This window comes from Sebastes umbrosus, chromosome 14 (genome assembly GCF_015220745.1).
Source record: "Sebastes umbrosus isolate fSebUmb1 chromosome 14, fSebUmb1.pri, whole genome shotgun sequence".
Lineage (NCBI taxonomy): Eukaryota > Metazoa > Chordata > Actinopteri > Perciformes > Sebastidae > Sebastes > Sebastes umbrosus.
In genome coordinates, this window is record NC_051282.1 from 5,356,255 (window position 1) to 5,376,589 (window position 20,335).

General features: G+C 40.6%; 2 protein-coding genes across 4 annotated transcripts; both read right to left on the minus strand.

Annotated features, from left to right (window-relative positions):
- Positions 1–1,019: 1,019 nt before the first annotated feature.
- On the minus strand, positions 1,020–6,280 carry LOC119501858 (primary amine oxidase, liver isozyme-like). The gene is given in 4 exon segments (XM_037792534.1): positions 1,020–1,387; positions 1,497–1,757; positions 3,394–3,512; positions 3,599–6,280. Coding segments are annotated over 3 exon segments (639 nt in total). The 5' UTR covers positions 3,484–3,512; positions 3,599–6,280; the 3' UTR covers positions 1,020–1,099.
- Positions 6,281–7,073: 793 nt separating this feature from the next.
- Positions 7,074–19,043, minus strand: LOC119501750 (proteasome activator complex subunit 3-like). 3 transcript variants are annotated; one of them, XR_005209909.1, is made up of 11 exons: positions 18,857–19,042; positions 16,105–16,137; positions 15,861–15,923; positions 14,441–14,545; positions 12,438–12,489; positions 11,876–11,991; positions 11,528–11,596; positions 10,654–10,776; positions 10,082–10,168; positions 8,500–8,648; positions 7,074–8,203 (listed from the first exon to the last, which is right to left on the minus strand). XR_005209909.1 is itself a non-coding variant. In XM_037792328.1 (11 exons), exons 1-10 carry the CDS (start codon positions 18,896–18,898, stop codon positions 8,568–8,570), a joined length of 771 nt encoding a protein of 256 aa, XP_037648256.1. In that variant the 5' UTR covers positions 18,899–19,043; the 3' UTR covers positions 7,074–8,522; positions 8,561–8,567. The 3 variants fall into 3 exon arrangements, 2 of the variants coding, with proteins under 2 accessions (XP_037648256.1, XP_037648255.1); XM_037792328.1 differs by having other exon boundaries at positions 7,074–8,522; positions 8,561–8,648; positions 18,857–19,043; XM_037792327.1 differs by having other exon boundaries at positions 7,074–8,648.
- Between the last annotated feature and the right edge of the window lie 1,292 nt (positions 19,044–20,335).

Genomic DNA, 20,335 nt, shown 5'->3' on the forward strand with positions numbered 1-20,335 from the left:
TAATTTAAATACTACTTCAAATTAAATTACAGATATGGTATTTAAAGCAAAAATGAGTCTATTTTGTATTCTCTCTCCTAACGGGCCCGGTCTCAGCTGCAATGCACACGAATTCAACACTAGCTTCTTCCTGATCCCATCTCAACAAGTCCTCCAATCCATACGACCACATATAGGTTGTTTCTTCCTAAACTGTAATACAACCCACTAACAAGTTCTCATCCCACCTCGTCACATACCGCCGCTTTGCCTCGGCACGCACGCCCCTTGGCGTCACTTTAGGAATAGGCGACAAAACTATTATAGTTAGATTTAGGAAAGAACTACATGGTTGGGCTTAAAACTACGTTTGTACAGTGAAAATGAAACTGAACGTTGTGAACACGGGATCAGCTGATTGGAACGTTATGCACATGGACACAAACAGCGGTCTCCTGGATGACAGGCTTGTGTTTGTTGGACTCATCCACCTCCCCTGCCGCCCGCCCTCCAGGTGTGTGTGTCTTTTTGCTCTTCAAACTACGTCACAACACTCCCGGCGCACATTCTCCGAACATTTACTGTTGCCGCAGATGGGTTTAAATTGTAGTTAATGGAGCGCCCGGTGCGTTTCATGCCGACACTAAGAGGGTGCCTTGTGCAGCAGTATCAAATGCCGATGGCCGTTACAAAGCCCCGGTATTTGATGCTCTGGGAATGAGAACGGAGTGGACCCACAGGAGTGTTTCCTAAAATAACGTCCCTACCGGTGGATTAGGCAACAAAACTGGGTAGTTAGGTTAAGGAAAAGATCGTGGTCGGGGTTAAAATAACTATGTAAGCCACGTACATAAGTGACATAGTGATGTAAAGTAGACAGTAGTGAAACGTAAACTTGCGTGACATGAGCGGCATAAGGACATCACATGCTTATGTGATATAATAGATGTATAAGTAAAAATAACCTTGACTTGGACACATAGGACACAAACAGGGCTCTCCAATCTATGTCACTGAATAACCATCATCATCATCACCATCATCATCATTTAGATTTACAATGAAATAAAACAAAATTGATATCAAAGAGAGAGGAACAAATCAAAGGAAGAATCACATTTTAATTCCTCCCTCTCCCGAATTCAAATTCAAAACCGTGGTAGGTGAAGGGATCAAGGACGGGGCTGCAGGTCTCTTGAGCAAGGCAGGCCATCTTATTGTTGTCACAGCTGTCCTCGCTGCCCGGGGCAATGTACACCCCATCAACAGAGTGGATGGACGGGTCCTCGTCAAAGTAGTTGTGGGGTCGCAGCAGGACCCCGCCTCCGTTGCCCACGGTTACTGTGTTGGGGATGTCCTCGGCGTGGGGGATGTGGAGGAAACCGGTGGTCACCCAGGCAACCAGGTCCTGGGGAAAATGAACAAATAAGTTTTATTATGTGTTTCAGTTTCATTTATTTTTTCACAATCCAGAGGGGTTTCCAAAAAAAAAAAAAAAACGCCCCACTCACACTCACCTGGTTTTCAATGCTTTCGTTGTCTTCAATGTACTTGCTAAAGTCGACAGCTGGAGTCCAGGTTTATCCCCTCACAGGCTGCCTGGCCTCTCACCTGGCCCAGGACATGGCCCTCTCCTCGGGCTGGCTCTCTGGGAGGTGGTCCCCGGTGAAGCTGAACACCTGCAGCCTGTAGGAGCGCGGGTGACCCCAGCGGTTGGTCTTGTTGCTGGCGATGTGGAGGTAGCGAGGAGTCTTGGTGTCGTGGCGCAGAGCTGCCTCCTGCGTGAAGCCAAACATAAGACGCATGTCAGTTAATTTGGCTGGAGGTGACAAATTACTTTTTTTCTCCCTGTTTTGGATGCACTGCAGTCCTTGACACTTCTAACCCTATACTGATGGAGAGTGCAGTCATGTCCTACCTCTGTGATACATAGCGTCTTCAGCCAGTCTTTTTACCTGCCAGTGATGAAACTTAACTGGAGGGCATCACCTGCGGAATGGTCACTTCTATTCCCCCTCCCCACTGTGCAGGTAGCCTACTTCTAGACCTCGCATCCCTAGTTTGTTCAGCGACTCATCAATCGATTGACCAATCAGAGCTTTGTAGGCAGGACTAAGAATAGGGATGTAATCTCCCTGTACAACCCCGTCCCAAGAACAAATATTAGCATCATAAGTTTCTGCAAACAATGCGATATGTTGAATGTCAACAAAACATATGTTTCATAAATACGTTTCTTATGAGCCTCGTATTGCGTTTACAGAAACACACAATGCCACGTGGTTAACGTTGTGAAATGTTTGGTTAGGTTTAGGCAACAAAACTACTTGGTTATGGTTAGAAAAAGAGATAGTTTGTGTTAAAATAATTACGTTAAAAACATAACTACCATAAATAAATAAAAACTACTCTTAGCCGACTTTCTTATGTAATATAAAATGCAGAAAGTGCATCTACCCAGGTGCAGGTAGGTTCCTGACGACCTCTCCTACCCCGCCCACCAGTTCCTGGGCCAGGAAGCCAAACCAACCTCACAATCAGAAGGCAGAGAGAGGGACGTCACAAGACTTTAAAAATTCCCAACAATTTAACTGTTGGAGATCATAGACTGTATATAAGAAGTGGACAAAGTCAACGTGACGTCACCCATTGGTTTGTGGACTACAGTGAAGCCTTGACTTCGGCATTTTGGCTGTCACCATCTTGGTTTTTGGAACCAGAAGTCACACGAGAGAAGTCCAACTGAAAGCTGAATAAGACATTTTTAGGAAACTAAAATGTTACAATTAACTTTCATGAACTGAAAACACACTGTGAAAGGGTTACATTTCTAGGAAGAAAAACACGTACAACACCATTGGTAGCGACCTGTCAATCACAAGGTAGCCCCGCCCTAAAGCATCCCCTGCTTTATGGTCTATATGACTCTAAATGGGACCATAATTTACTAAATGAACATCATGCTGTATTGAAGAAGACTTGAAACTAGTGATTGTGACCATAAACTCATGTTTACAATGTTTACTGAGGTAATAAATCAAGTGAGAAGTAGGCTCATTTTCTCATAGACTTCTATACAATCAGACTTATTTTTGCAACCAGAGGAGTCACCCCCTGCTGGTTGTTAGAAAGAATGCAAGTTTAAGGCACTTCAGCAGAACCGGAGGTTGCAACCGATTGGCCATTTTTACCATTTTGTAAAAAAGTCACACATCAACCTGCTTTTGACGGGTGTATTGTCAAAGATTGGACCCCTAATGATGCAGAAATTTGGAGAAAGATTTTTTTCAGATTCAACTCTACAATGGTTTCTGAACAAATACTATAAGTTTTAAATCACATTTGCAGCTAGACTTGAGCTGGTTGACCATACTGCGACTTTCAGCTATAAACTATATCAAAGTAACACTGTACCTGCTCTGTTTGAAGCTGTTTCTCCACTATCTTAGGGATCATGGCATGGCGTTCAGGCATCCAGGGCAGCGAGACATTCACAAATTCCATGTCTTTGGTCTGGAATACATTCTTCACTCCTGGAGGGGCATTGCACGTTGTACGTTAATTTCACTTTATTTTCTGCAACTTTGCTTAGTTATAGTAAGATCCCTACTACACTCACCTAAAACATCAATATCCACTTTAAAGTTGATGAAATGGGTGTGGATATTTCCAGTGACATTTTCTGCTACTTGGTCACCGAATGGAAAATTGTCCTTCAGTGCAAAGGAAGAGAAGATGTAGCCGGTGGCATGCACCTTGGCCTCCACTGAGCCGCTCTGGTAGAAAATGAAATCCTACATGTAGTCGTAGTTTGCTATAGCTGTGATTGTCCTGAACACTAAAGCGCTGTTTGCGAGTCCTCCATAACTGGTGAAGACAGACTCTGAGAAGTGCCTCCGTAGAGGCTGGCCCAGGTCATGCTCAAAGACGCAAATTGAGTTTCTGAGTCGGCGTGGAACACCGGTGTCCTGGAAATGGAAAGTGTCAATGTAAGTGGCTGAATAAGGGCAGTCGACGCCCCTGACCAACTCATAGGCACATCGACCAATGCCAATGCTGGCATCAAGGAACTTGGTGAGCATGGCATTTGGGGTGACGGACCCGTAGACTGACATGGCCTCTTGAACACTTAGCTCATAGATAATCCTCTCTCCTCTAAAACGAACATCAAAAACTCTCATGCCTGTTAGCGGGTTCAGACCAAAGGCAAAGCTCCAGTCAAGGTATACAATGTGGTTGTTCTTCACACTAAATCGCTTGCCTTGTACATTAAACTGCTGTGGTCCAATGCCTGAGGGTTTCTGTTTGGGTTTGAGTGAGGCGTAATTCGGCACAGGTTTGTAGATGATTTTCCTCACAGTCCCTGCCTCGTATTGCTGCTTCAGATCCATTATACTGTCAAAGTACTGACCATTATAAAGCACTTTAATCACATGCCAGGTCAAATAATTGGTGCTTTGGTGGTTGAAGAAGATCTCAAAGCCCACAGGGTGGATGTAGTAGCCCTCCTCATTTCGAAAGATTGAAATCCAGGTCTGTCTGTCCCCTGACTTGAGTCCTCTGGGCATGGTGTCGTAGTAGGTAGGGTATGCGGATGCATCTATACCAAAACTCTCATTCAGCAGCATACTGACCGGTTTAAGTACAACTTGCAGAAACATTTTTATATAAATTTGTTCCCCAAAATGCATTGGGCGTGCAGTCAAAGGGATCTCCCTTTTATATCTCTCAAAGGTGACATCTCGGTGGTAGGACGGGTTAGGGAGAGGGCCGACTACATATTCCTTTATGTTGTTTTTCGAGCCATGAAAAACCACAGCAGTTGCCTCTCTTGCTGGTTTTGGCCCATCGGTATCCAGATGGTGCAAAACATCCTGTTTCTTCGGCAGGGAGAGATCGATCATATACAGGTAGTCAACTGAAGGAGGTGATGATGGTTCAATGGAGATGTTCATCCCTGGGATCTTGGTTATGTAGTCACGCACCTGTAGAAACTCTTCCACCGAGAGATCAGCAAAGACGTTGCTGCGCTCATTGTGCTCCGCAGGTTGGACCGGGTTTCCCTGTTGCGCAGGGCACTGTGGAGTGCGTTGGGTGTTGAGCCATATCAGGACACAGTTACCTATCAACGAGGCAACCACTACAAGAACCAGAAGGCATTTTAGGACGTTGGCAATAGTCTGAGAGACCATTTCTCTGCAGCTGTACACCAGTTATGGTTGAGGAGAGGAAACGGTAGATGTTTATGGAGGTTGTGTGAAGGGGTGAGGCAACTGATTTCAAAGACTGCTTTTACAACCTGAGATGTGTTTCTTTTGATAAGAGCAATAGCAGTAGTACCCATAAAGTTGCTGTGATGATTATTGGGTAACATGGAAAGAGACAAAAATTCATACAAAAGGTAGCAAGAACCTTTGGATTCAGCCAAGTAATTCTGGATAACAAGTTGTTTCCATCCCATTTTCTGAATGTTTAAGCAATAGGCTATAAGAGGTCATTCTTTAGTGATAGTAGAAAAGCATTGACATCAAACTGTGGATTTCCAACAGGGGGTCATATTTAACTCTAGGAATAGCAATGTTGTTGGATTGGTCAGTTCACCATTTTGGTTCAGCAAATATTGAATGAATTCTATAAAATTGTGTAGCTACAGATATTCTTGGTGCCCAGTTGATAAATCTTAATAAGTTATCATCCGACTTTTCATCAAACACGTCTTCGATCAGAAACTTGCAGGCTATACATAGTGAATTTACCGGGGGAAATCAGGTTTCTCTCATCCCCTTCCTCAATTACAGAAACCAGGTTTCTCATTTACATGACATTTAAGAAATCCGCTTGCTTGACAAAACCAATTGTTACCCAGTTATATAAATTTTAGTGCATATAAACACTGACCTTCTAACTGGCTATAGAATTTTATTACAGAGAAAAACAGTTGTAAATCTCAGTTGTAAATCTATTATTTGTTTAATATCTGGGGTCAGACCAAGAGTGAAAGGTTGTAACTGCTGCGATACAATGATGTGGGTAAAGATCATCGGATGTGGGTTAGATAAACCAATCATAAAATGTAACAATAGTATTGATGTTCTGTTCCAAGTTAAGATTCCTAACAAACTGCTTGTACAGCATTCAAAAGTTCAAAAGGCCAATAGACTTATTGATCCACAGCACAATACAACCACAGTGTACTATGTGCGTTAAGATCTTAAAGCTTCAGTAGGCAACAAGATTTTGGCATCATTGGGCCAAAAATTTCATAATAACCTTTCAGCATATTGTAGTTCAAGTATTCTGAGAGAAAACTAGACTTCTGCACCTCCTCATGGCTCTGTTTTCAGGCTTTAAAAAATCTAGCCCGTGCCGGGAGACTTTGGCCAATCACAGGTCATTTCAGAGAGAGAGCATTCCTATTGGCTGTGCTCCGACCATTTGAGCGGTGCTTGGTATTTTCTCAACTTGATATCCTTAGATATCGTGGTGTACAAATATGGAACACCAAAATACATGTTATCAAGAGCTCGTTATCCTTAGAACATTTTAAAGGGAAATTATCATCACATTTAATTAATTACGTCTAATTTATCTTTTGATATGTTTAGATATATTTTCTTTTCTTCTGTATCGTTTTTTTTGTATGTATTTCATTGTTTTTATTGGATTGTTTTCCACTGTTTGGTTAGGTTTTTTTTTTGACATTTTGTGTACTTCTTGTTGTTGTTTAACTTTTGTTGTATTGTTATGTTAGTTTAGATCTTTCTTCCTTTTCTGTTATTGTTTTTTTCTCCTGGGGTTGTGGGGGATGTCCTTTGTATAAGCCTGTGGCTTCTTGACCTCTCCTGACACATTTCTTGTTTTTCTTTCATCGACTGGATTTTGTGCAGTTTTATATACGTGCAAATAATAAAAAAAAAATTATGACTTTGTTCGCTTAAAAAACGTGTATGCATTTTAAAGACGGTCCCTAACTTCCCTTTGTCATTCTCCATAGTACTGTCAAGTTGCAAAAGGTGTTTTATAGCACCAAGCTTCAAAAACGCATCATGAGTTGAACAAAATATAAAACATTATTACATCACAATAAATCTGAATAAATTTTAGACTCCAGATTTAATTTTGTTTTTTTTGATGTACAAACACTTGTGTGGGTGCACCAGGACTGTGCAGGGCCTTTAAAACAACAATAATAATAATAATAATAATAAACAGCTGTATGAAACCACAGACACAGTTGCTGTATTCAAAAACATTTGACAAGTTCCAAGCTTGCTTGATCACAAGAGAGACAGATACATGGAGGCACATTACTGAGTGAAGTTTTCTTTTTGTTTTTTTGAGTCCAACCCTTTCGGACAGGTCCATACTGACAGACAGCAGTGTGCTACAGTGTTCGTAGAGGCCAGCCTGGAGCACGAGTGTCCCAGGACCACCAACACCACATGTTCTGCACTACCCCCCCGCCCCGTACAGCAGGGCAGGCTAAACTGTTTTTTTTTTTGTTTTTTTTCTAGGGATGTAATAGCGTCTCCAAGTGTCACCATGACTCAAAGATACAACAAGCACAAGACAAAATAAAAGCAGAGTGGCATGGGGGGAGAAATGTCTTGATAAACTGAGCAGTCAAATCTCTGTTATGTCGGGATGATTGCAACACTAAAGATGAAGAAATACAGCTGCTTTCTGAAGCACTGAGGAACGCAATCTGCATCTTGTTTGAGAAGAGGGTCCCTTGACAGCTTAAGGTCAACTGGGAGAGGGAGTTGGAGTTTTAAATTCCATACTTTTTACTCGGGGACAGTGGTGAGCTCAGAAAGTTCCAGAGAGAAGGGGCAAATAAGGGAACCGTCACAGGGTGGGTCAGGCAATATGGAGCAAAAACAAAAAAAGAAAACCATTCAAAAACATGATAAATCCCGGGAGAGGCATGGCATCCACAGGAGCAAAAGTCCAGATAACGCGGACAGGAAGTGAAACCAGCAGGAATCTCTTGAGCTTTTAGTCCCGGTGGAGCGGATGGGAGGCATGCCATGTAGGTGGTCTTTGCAACAGCAGCTTGCAGTCTGGATACTAATGGGAAAAGGAGTCTGAGGTCAAGTCCAAGAGCACTGGAAAGCCTGGAAAGGTTACGTGTCAGAAAGCATGTCGGTGATGGAGGAGGATCCTGCAACAGCTGGAATGTGTGTGTCTGTGTGTGTGTGTGTGTGTGTGTGTGTGTGTGTGTGTCTGTAACCTCGGGTCAAATTTGTTTTTCCAAATGCATTTGTATAGCTTCCTCTAACTCACTAAGGACCCAAAAAAAGCTGGAGTTTCACATACAGAATAGTGAGCAGCATTCACGTTAAAGTTTCCCACACTGAATATCAGCACACTACCAGTCCAAAAAGGCAGCATCTTATTTGAGATGTCATGAATTGTCCTGAGGTTGTAAAACCTAAAACCATGAGGTATTCAAAAGCAAAAGCTAGAATTATGGGTCAGTACTGTTTGACTGAGCTCATGTTTCGTGTGTGTTTGTATGTGTGTGTGTGTGTGTGTGTGTGTGTGTGTGTGTGTGTGTGTGTGTGTGTGTGTGTGTGTGGGGGTTGTCAGTAAAGGGCTTCAGAGTTGCAGTTTCTGGGTTTCTTGATCTTCTCGATGTTCTTTAGGATCATGTCGTGAAGAATCACCTAAAAGCAAAAAGCAGAAATATTGAGATTAACATTGAGCCGGTCACATTCCGACTGTAGCATCGAAGGACTTTCAGCCGTCCTGTCCGTCTGTAGCGTAAACTGTATATATATATATATATATATATATATATATATATATATGTATATGTATATGTATATATGTATATATGTATATATATATATATATATATGTATATATGTATATATAAATAAATAAAGATGGACGACATGACAGCTCCCCAAAAAGCGAAGCCAAAACACCCTGATCGCGTCCCGGTGGCTGACTGCAGTATAGGTCATAAAGCCCGCCCCCTCCATGTTAATGGACATGGGCAAAAGAACGTCAAATACATTTTTCCCCAAAGATGGTTTCTCTCATTTTAGGTCGTTCTTGTCACGCTGCTGTTTGTTCAAGTGTTAATTTTTCTGACAAGCTTGGTTTTAATTAGTGGTTTGATGTTATAGAGAGCTACAGGAATGAGTCCTAAAACCTGGGAATGAGTTAGCATTTTAGCACTTCCTGTTCCCTCGTCCGGAAGTCAATGGGTTTATTGAATGGTTTTTTTTTAGTTCAATGCCTGAAATAAGGTCTGTGGTTAACACAAGCTTAAAAGAATTTAACGATTTGTTTTACAACATGAATTACATCAATAAATATCCCATTGGTAAATTTTGAAGCCTTTAGTAAGGATGTTGAGAGCTTTAACTTTCCGTAACCGTGGTTGTCTGTTTCGTACGGAGCACCCCTAGACCCCTAGGAGAAAGTTTTATGAAGTAACTCGTGAAGTATGAACTCGTTCCCTCGAGTTAGAGTTACTTCATAGAGCACTTCTTCCAATCATTCCTGACAGTCAACTCATTGACTTCAGTAAAGTTGGCAAGGTGTTGACAGATTCAAACTTCCTGGATCAATAACTCATAAACGAAACGTTGTTAAAACACAAAGGAGGGCTCTTTCTGACCGTAGTAAGGTAGACAACGAGCTACAACCTCATTCTAATCACAAAGAGCCGTCCTCAGAGCAGGACACATAAGATTAGTCTCTACGTGCTCAGGGACCGTCTACAAAGTTGCATCGCCGAAAAGAGAAAAATATTCAATAACTTCAGTATTATACAGTGTAGTGCCACCAAAATGTCTTAATTAGTTTAATAAGTATAATCAGAAAGAGACCGTTGATGTGTGAAGTGATTTTTGTGGTACTATACTGCATAATACCGCTTTTTGTTTACTTGACAATATTAAGTGTGTGTTTACTGCGACCGAAAAGGAGTGACGCCGTGGGGGTCTGACAAAGTGCCAGTATATGACGAGTTGGGATGAGAACGTGTTGAGATATCAGGTTCTTGTCGCTGCATGAAGTAACTTTTGACCCTGTTTCACTGCAGCTTGTGTGGCCGAGGGGTTCAAAAAGACAAATCGACACTCACGTATTGATTCCTGAGCTCTGAAACAATGATTTTCAAACTGATGTACTCCTTCTCATCGATCTCTGATATGGTCCTCCTGTAGTCCTCCTGCGGAGTTGAGACACAGACAGATAATCAAGAATACAACCAAACCTGATATCTAAGAGAAGAGCTAGACTGCAGTTAGAGATGCATCGATACCGGAACAGATACCGGGGTCGATACTGACTCAAATAGCTGGATCGGGTATCAGTGACAATGGGGCCGACCTATTCACTTCAATTCTATGTTTATATACTTTATACATTTTATACTGGAATTTGAATTCCTGTTTAATTTTTGACCAATATGTTGTTGCATTAAAAAGGTTTATAACTGAATTGTAATTCCTGTTAATTTTGAATATTTGTTTTCCAAGTTATTGGTGTAAAATGTATTATTTTAATAATAAACAATTCACTAAATTGATGTTATGTTATCTATGTAGCCCCGGTATCGCTATCGGGACTGAAAAAGTCGGATCGGTGCATCCCTAACGGCAGTTGTCATCTACCAACCATACATGCACTCACACACACACACACACTACCCACCACATGAGGGTACTTGACAATTTTGGAGACGAGCTTGGCTCTTGTGATGTAATATCTGGAGATCTGGTCCAAGTAAGATGCTGCCTCTGACTCCACCGTCCTCAGCTCTGCCACGGTCTCCTCCTACAGACAGACAGACACGGTGAACAAGGAACACCGTGAAACAGAAAACGGAATTATTGTTACACCTGGACATGATTGTAATGGTATGCTAAATGTATATATCCTTGTTTACTGTCTTCAGTTTTTTTGTTTTGGTCTGTGTTGATGTTTCAAATGGAGCTGCTGAGATGCAAGATCAATTTCAGATTTGATCTGACAAAGTAAAATCATCATATCATCATTAATAAAGCAAAGCAAATGGCGACACCGCTGAGGCTGTGTGCACGTAAAGCGGCTGTGGATGAGAGCAGCAAGAAAACACATTTTAGCCAACTAAAAAAAAAATGATATATCTATATTTAGAATGTTTTCTGTCTGACATCATCCGACCCGAGTGCAATGACCTGTGGCCCGTGACCTCTGTATTAATGACATTGGAGAGAATCATCTCTCACATGCTCTCTTGTCTAGACAGGATGAACTCGACCCGTACCAGTTCACATACAAGCGAGAGCGCAGCACTTGAAGATGCTGTTGCTACGCTCATGCATCTTGTTTCAAAACATCTGGATGCGCTGAAAATTCAATACAGCACAGCTGGACATACTGCTGTGTTGATTCCTGAATGAATTGGCATTCAATTGAAGTAATAAGTTGGAGAAAAAGATGTCTCTATTTTACCGACAGATGTTTGTAATGACTTATTTTAGCCTCAAATATGAGGCTGTAAAACCATTTTTTTTTTCAGACGAAGCAGTCAGTGAGAACTGACCTGTATGGAGACCCCAAAGTTGTTTCCATCTTCTATTCTGGGGATGAGCAGCTGGACCCACATCTTGACCTGCCAGAGTAGAGAAGAGATGACGCGGGGATCTTCCCAGAGCAAAATGACAAATGGCTAAAAACAGTAACATTTTAAAAGCATAGGGACAGCACTTATTACATTATTATAGATGATCACAATCAGTTATTTCTTGGTGAGCTCTTTGTGATACCAGAAGATAAACACATCAGGTTCAGTGCAGCAGGACCTTCTGTCTGTCACTGGAATTTCACTTCTCCCTATGGAATCAATGAGTTACCCGTCAGTGTGTGCGTGTTTGTGTGTACAGACACTTACTGTGTTACACTTCTCAATCAGTGTCCTGATCTCTGGTTTGACTCGTTCAATCAGGTCCACCAGCTTGCCGTTACATTTCATCATCCCCTCTGGCATCACCAGAGGTTTGGTTCCCTCTGGAACCGAAAAAACACAGCATCCACAGTTACAAATGCTTCTTCTCATCAAAGAGTAACGGTGCTGCTGGTTCGAGTTCTCACACAATCACGCTGCATGATTACAAGACCATAAAACATGCAGAGCAGGTCTTAGGTAGGTTGGTCCTAGCCAGTCCTAGCAAAAGCCAGCTCACTAGTTTTATTTCCGTTACTGTGTGCTGTGCTCAACGGGCATGTGCTTCATCATTTTCAAGTAAGTGTTACTACTGACTTCTCTCCATCATCAGATAATTCTAAACCTCAGTGGATAAATACACAATTCACTGGTCTAGAGTTGAGCAATATGATGATAAATACTATGAGATGAAAAAAACAGTTATTCACATAAAATAAACAACATTAATTTATATTTTGAAAATGAGAACACACACAAAAAAATTATCTTTTGAAACTTTTCTTTTTACCTTGCCAGGTCTCATCACCAACTCCATCCTGTAGTTTCCTCTTTTTGGTATTCTGCAGCACAAAGAGAAGGCGTCATTTCATTTTTGGGCATGCTAGAAGCGTGGCTCGACACCTACAATGGATGATGGTCGTGAAATTTTGTGCAGACAATCATGATCTCCCCGGGGTCCGGTTTTTCAAAACTTGTAATCTGGATCAGAATGATACAGATGATGAAATCTCCCTTTTTTTTCAGTCGAGGATCAAAATGATCTCACTGACTTTTGTCCCAGTATTTCAAAAACATTGGCAGGGTGGATCATGATGTGATATATATGATATGACTGGATGAGGATTTTCTAAATCTCAAGCCCAAACCCCCTGGATCTGAAGAGAAGAAAAGACGAGGCAGAGCATTTGCTGACAGCAGCAAGTGTTAGCGCAGCTTTCACATCCAACTGTAAGTAAATGTTTGTCTAATATGTAGCATTTGTAATGACTATACAGATGGCAACCAACATGTCTTGCTATCCAGCTATTTAAAGTGTCAGTAGGCAGTATATTTTTGGCATCATTGGGCAACAATTCCTTAATAACCTTTCAGCATATTGTAATTCAAGTGTTCTGAGAGATAACTAGACGTCTGTTCCTCCTCATGGCTCTGTTTTCAGGTTTTAAAACAAATCTAGCCCGTGACGGGAGACTTTGACCAATCACAGGTCATTTCAGAGAGAGAGCGTTCCTATTGGCTGTGCTCCAGCTGGTAGGCGGTGCTTCCAGACAGTTGGCAGCAAATCTTTTTCAGCCAATCTTTATGTGAATGTATCATGTAGCCCATTCTTTATCAAATTAGCTCCGGCGCCATTTATTCAGGCTGTCTATCCTTCGCCACCAGGCTGTCTCCTCTCTTGCATTATGGCTTTCTTGATTGTTTTTTGATTTTTTTTTTTTGGTATGACTTAATTGTTCCTCATGGGTGACTCATATATTATACAGCAATGTTAGGAAAATGAACACTGACTCCAATAGGTAGGTATTTCCCCCCCAAACAGTGAATATCTAAGCTACACATTCTTTTCAAGCCACCTGAGTGTGTTCACAGTGTGTGTGTGTGTGTGTGTGTGTGTGTGTGTGTGGGCTGAGGAGGAGAAAACCCATCAGTGTGTTGAGTCTTCAATGCCACCTACTGGTGTTTGGCAGAAATTACTGAGCTGAACAGGCTCAGAAAAATAATTAAATATAAACCATTTCACCATGTACAATAAAATCAAAATCACCACATCATTATTACATCATCATTGCAATAAATTATGTGAAGCAAATAAGTGTTTATATTCCTTAAAATTCATATATAGTAGTTTCCATGTTGATCCAATATTGCGCCGTATTTGCCACTGTATTTTGCTTTACATTTATTAAATTACCTTATTCTGTTAGAACTAAACATTTTCACACTATAGGCCTAGATTTTACAGACCAAAGAGGTACTCACTGTAGGTCAACTGTTTCAATCTCTCATGTATAATGCACGTATATGCGTGGTGGGAGGAGGGAGGGGGGGGGGGCGATAACAACAAGACAAGTTGTCAAACTTTCCTCAAACTTGTTGTCATTATTTACTTATATTGTACTTTACTTTGCTATTATTGTCTAATGAGAGATGAGGACTTCAAGGATTATCATTTTTATTGAAAGGAAAAACGGTGACAAAATGTGCAATAATCCCATGAAAAAAAGTACAGCGATAGCCCATAAAAAACGTTGCAAAAATGTGCTAATATGTAGGCCTAAAAACAAATGATATTTGATGCACAATTAATTAATTCAATTTAAAAATTTAATTTAATATAAAAAATTTGACCTCTGCATTTAACCCATCGTTAGGAGCAGTGAGCTGCTGTAAAAGCACCTGGCATAATGCAACCAATAGCATCTTTTCATTAGACCCTCCCTACCAAGTGGGCTTCCCATTTACATGATGACTAACCTACACCTGCCAGAGCATACAGTACTGTAGACTCACCCCGTCCACGCCATCGTGGCTGTTAGTGAAGAGAATCGGCTCTGGGACTTTGAACTTGATCTCTGAATGGATTTCTTTCAGGTCAGTAACGTTGAGAATCGGCTCCTGGATAAAGACCACGTAGACAAGGTTGAAAATTAACAAAAAAAAATTAAAAAACAAATATTAAATAGGTCTGACAAACAATAGACACGTGTTACATTTTTCTCCCAGATGGTGGAGAGATAACAGGAAATGAGGGAGAGAGAGATGCTACGTATTACAACTGAGGATGTTGGGGTTTATGGTCTGTGCGTTAACGCCCCATCAACACATTAAAACAGGTACTTAGATATCCAAAAACATTCAGAAAAATAATGTGTTTTTTTTTTTCATATAGGCAAATAATCATAGATTTATATTATCATTAATTATAACTAATGTTCTAGAGCTTTGTAAGATTTTTCATAAAACCAGACCCCGTTTTTGACACTATTTACGTTGTTTGTTTACGTACGAATAGTTAAAAGGTTTCTGCTTAACCTCTTTAACCCAACAGTATTTTTACTTTATAATATTTTTGAATGTTTTTATATTGAATGTACATACTTGACTATGGATTATTTTTTGTTATATTATTTGTTATTATCTAAGTTTTACTTGATCATATTTGATTACTATAATAATACTACATTTTGAGTCAAAATTATACAATTTAGTTGTTTTTTATTGGTTTTATAGTGTGCACAATGGTAGAATGTGATGATGCACAGAGTAAATGTCATGGCCGAAGGCTCCACTGTGTGCACATAGCCTCCTGTAGTGGACATCAGTAGTATTTTATAGCCTGATTCCCTTTCAAGAGGTAGAAAACCCATTTGGCACACTTTGGGTATCCAAGTGGCTAAATGGAGAGTCCGCCTGGTCCCATCCTGACTAAAACCTTTGTAGAATCTATGTGCTTTGTGCTATTTATATCTGCTTTGGCACAGTTGTAGTCGAGGAGTTGCTGAATGAATTCAGTGACATCTCTGTGCATGGCATCATTGCTATAAAGGTCTTATCCACTGTCTGATCTAGAAAACATTTAGGCAAGGATACAAATTTAACTTTTTCCTTTGGTTCATCACTATTTACTCAGGCATAGTAACAGTCACAATGTTACTGACACTGGGGATGAATTCTCTGAGGTCTTACCTATCCATAGGGACCAAGATCATGCATATAGACCTGGTAGTTGTGGAGCTATTCTTGATCTAGTTTGGGTATGTCTGTCTAGGCGAACCACACCTTCCAGCACCCTGGTGCTATAATTCAAGGCTAATTAGATCTATTTCCCCAAAACAACCTAATTTTCCCACATCAACGAAGACTGAAAATGAAATTCTAACTTGAATGTATTTGAATTGTGAAATAAGCCTTCAGTCAGGTGGTCACTTGCCTTGAGAAAGTGATCCAACTCCAGGAGCTTTCGAGGGAAAAAGCTGGCGACCAGGTTCTCAGCCTGCAGTAACAAACAGGAGAGAACGCTTCGTTATAAACTGACCTTTTTTACTTACAACACTAACACGAAGCATGAACTGAACCAGAGAGCAGAGAGAAGATAAAAGACAGAAAGAGAGTAAAGAGAGGATGAAATTGATAGAGAAAATCTTGGCTTAGCTGTGTAAATGTAAGATACTCACCTCACTGCTGATCTGCTCCCTGAATGTTTCCACCTGTCAACAGATTGACGGGCAGTTAGAACACATCTATATTCATTAAGAAGTCCCCAACAGTGTAACAGACTAGATAGAGGGCAGCTGTACTGTACTAAAAGTTAAAAGAAAAAGTATGCGATTTGGAACGCAGCCATAAAGGAACCTCAGAAAAATCAACCTTGTTCCGAAAGGCTATGTCACTTTTAAATGTCTTATTTTGTCAGACCAACAATGATATAAACAGAGAAAAGCTGCAATTCCTCACACTGGAGAAACTGGAACCATCAAATGTTTGCCATTTTTACTTGAAAGTTACTTAAATGATTGCTGAAGACTCTGAGATATGGTTTAAAGCTCCAGATAAAAAAAAAAAGCTTTCCATATATCTTTTATGTTTACTTCTGTTAAATTTCGATATATGAGGCCAATACTGATCTAAAAAATCTCAAATAAGAACTGCGACCAAGTATTGGGCAGGGCATTTTACAGTCACTTGTCTCTGGCGGACACTGTTTCAAAACGTATCTTTGGCATTTCTGTGCTTCAATTTCTTCTCATTTATGGGCTGACATATTCACACATAGCCTACCTACGTATATTTATCTGCAATGAGCTAATATCGGCCGATATATCGGCCTGGCACTAATTGAAAGATTCTTTGTGTGGTAGGGTGCATTTTTTTGGTTCCCCTAATAGTGTCTACAGTTTGTGAATGCAGGCCTTTAACCTGACTCCTCCTCCACCAACCCACTAATCAGGCCAGTTAAGTCCTCGTCTTGCTTCTGCCTGGCCTGCTGTTGCTGCAGCAGCTTTTACCATGTGACACTTCCCTTACCCTGGCCCATGGTTCCACTGCTTCTGCTGAACAATTCTTTGTGATGCCCCATGGTGGTGAGAGTAGGGTGGCTCAGTATTGAGTAATGTTAAGTTGCAGCATTATTTATTAGCCATGTTAATATTTGTTTCATTTTAGGAAGACATAAAGTAACACTGCTGCTTTTTTTGCCCCCTTATTTAGACTCATTGTTTTGCCCCTTTTAAAAATACTTCTGCTTTGATTTGTTTGAGTAATAGTTTTGTTCTTTTTGCCCTTGTTTATTAGTTTAACTGTTTATTTATACTGCTGTGTTGATTGATTTGATTGATTTATTTGAGTATTAGCTTTGACCACTTTGAGTATTAGTTGGCTTGAGTTACTTTGCCTTTTTAACCAACTGGGTTGTTTGTGTTTATTCTCTTTGGTTGTTTAATTCTGTTAGTATTTTTCTTTCAGAAGCTGAGAGTCCCTTTGTTAGGAGGCTATATGCACCATGGTGAGGTACCTCCGCCTATTGCATGTGAGTTAAGAGCACTGGGGACACAAATAAACTGCACCATAGTTTTGCTGTGAGGTTTGCTGTGTTGCACCCGAGGTGAGTAAGTGGTAGCACCCCAGCACCCTCCTCAGTGTAGTCTCAGCTTAGTTTAGTTTAATTTTGGACTGGCAGCTGTACTATTTTAAGGTCCCCTTTAGATTTAAAATTTTGTATTAGGCCTTTTTAGATATTGTTAAAATAAAGAACCATTTTAATAACCCCATATTAGTTTGTGTCATTTTTAATCTGTTTAATCCTCTTTTCTTTCCCTACAGCTCCATCTCATTTAGTGCTCTTTCTTTGATTAATTCCCAAAAAAATATTTGAATTATTTTGCATCACTCCCTCCACAGTAATTAATCTGTGTCCAAAGTGGGGCTCGTGGGCCAAAGTTGGCCCGCCATCATGTTTGACTTGGCCTGCCAGATGTTTGCAAATTCTTTTTTTTTTTATTAAAATACCCAACCAACTTTACTGTCTTTTGGAGGCCGTACCAGGCTCAGGTGTAAAACTAGAAAACCTAAGGACTCCATTAGTACCAATCATGTCATGCTACCTTGTCAGGAAGGAGGCTAACACTCTAAAGTTGGGTTACATTTTGGTAGGGAAAACTTTCATGGCCATTTGTCAAGGTGTCCCTTGACCTCTGACCTTAAGATATGTGGCTGAAAATGGGTTCTATGGGTACCCACAAGTCTCCCCTTTACAGACATGATATAGTAATTATGATAATCCTATGCAGTTTTTTTAATGCAGTATACATGTGTTAATTTTGCCTATTTCTGCATACTGGGGTCCATAAACAGTCTTGGAAATGCATAAATTGCATAAATGAGCCCAACTGTATTCAGCATGTGGGTTTTAAGGGGTAAAACATATTAAATTAAGGGAACTTGGATCTTAGTACCATTTTGCATCTTAACAATACAATAGGTGTTTAATTTTGGCCCGTGGCCCTCCATTGAGTTCCAGTTTTGGCCCTCCAAGGGAAAAGTTTGGGCCCCCTTGGTTTAGTATTTCCTGGGGTGAAAGGCCCCCAGGTTTGTCAGCTAGTCTACTTCACGCTGCCTGTCTCCACCACTCTCTGCCACACTTACAGGTAATTCCTCCGGTGTAACGGTAAACTTGTGGCAGAGAGAACAACCCCCTACAGAGTTTATAGCTGCACTTCAGACCAGTTCACATGTGTGGCTTCATATGTAGGCTTGAGTTGACAGAGCAGTGATGAAGATGAGGGTCTGACTAGAGTGGAACCGACACCAGCAGTGTGACCATGGCTGTGTTAGGGTCTCAGACGGTGGACGGTGTCCGGTGAGGGCTGAGCGGCTCCGTTAAGGCCCGGTGTGTCTCTGAGGAGTCTGGCGGGAAGCTTTCACACTCACCCTGGTTTTCAGCTCCCGGTCGACCTTCAGAAGAGATGACATGGCGTAAAATAAACGTTAAAACCCGCTCAGCAGTCCAGATAAACCTTTTCTGTTGCTCCTCGAGTGACACCGCATGCACGGGGCCGCCACTACGCCACAAGACAATGACGCAGTCAGGAAGCGACGAGGCAGCAAATTCAGGCGCGTTTGGTTTGTTCCTCAGTCTGAGCCGGTTTGAGCGAGACTTCTCCAGTCAGTAGGATGAGGATCCGCCCTCCCAGACGGAGCTGTGAGAAAATCCAACAAACCCCTTCATGTCGCTCTTTATGTGACGACATTATCTATTTATTTTTTTAGTGGGACATTTCCTCCACATTTTACATTAAATGAAAGAAGCAGTAAAGGAAAAATACCGAACATGAAAGCACACAGTTTAAATAAAATACATGAATAATTTATAAAAACAAATAATGGTCATGTTCAATAATCATTATTTTGAAAAAATATATTAAATATATCCATAGAAATATTTGGAAAAACAAAAAATGAAAGGGTCCATTATGATTATGTGATATATATTTCCATGTTTGTATAATTTTTAAGGCACTTTTACATATTTACTAGGATATATGTACGATTGTTTTTTTTTTTAAATCCACAAATTTCAAAGCTGAAAGATTTGGAGTCACCTTTAAAACTAACCTTTATGGATATGGAATCACATTGGTGTTGCAAATGTATATGAACCCCCCCCCCCCCCACACACACACACACACACATGTATTAATCTATTTAATCCATTAGGCTAATTTGTATTTCCAAGACTGACATCAAGTATTAAAAAGGAAAGTGTTGCCCTCTTTTTGTATTGGCCCATTTTACCTGCACATTGTGTCGTAGCTCAAGAGGGAACCTGCAGATACTCTAACTCTCATAATTCCAAAACAATTGTACTATTTCACATTTTTCTTTAACAAATATTTAAGAGACCCATGACAATTTATGAAAATACCACTATATCTCATGCATAGCTTATTTGATGATCTTATAAATCATTTACCAAAAAAGTGGCCTATTTTACCTGAATCAACCCTACTTCAGTATAAACTGATCCACCAAAAGGAAACACCCATAGCTTTGAGCAGACTGACACACAATATGTGCCTCAGTTAGTCCCCCAATTTCAGCAGGAATTCCTGCTTCGGGGGAATTGATCCTTAAGGCTAAAAAACACACAAAAAAAACACTTGGGAGGCAAATTCAGCTAAATACAGCTTAATATAACGAAATCAATTCGTTTTTTCTGGTGTATTGTGAAAACAGTTAATAGATGAGAACATAATTTACATCATTGTTATGTTCTCCACCTCCGAGCCCTCATCGCTCCAGCCTCAGTCTGAGTCTCATTCACTTGAACAGCGGAAGAGAAATAACTCTAGATTCAGCTATTAGTACATTTTACAACTTTTAGGACCTAATGATCCAAATCAGTTCTAT

Coding starts and splice junctions, on each gene's coding strand:
- LOC119501750 (XM_037792328.1), bottom strand. CDS start 18,898: ATGTCATCTCTTCTGAAGGTCGACCGGGAGCTGAAAACCAGG. Junction 10,777..11,527: donor ACTTTGGGGTCTCCATACAG/GTCAGTTCTCAC, acceptor GTCTGTCTGTAG/GAGGAGACCGTGGCAGAGCT. Junction 10,169..10,653: donor TTGTCAAGTACCCTCATGTG/GTGGGTAGTGTG, acceptor TCAACTCCGCAG/GAGGACTACAGGAGGACCAT.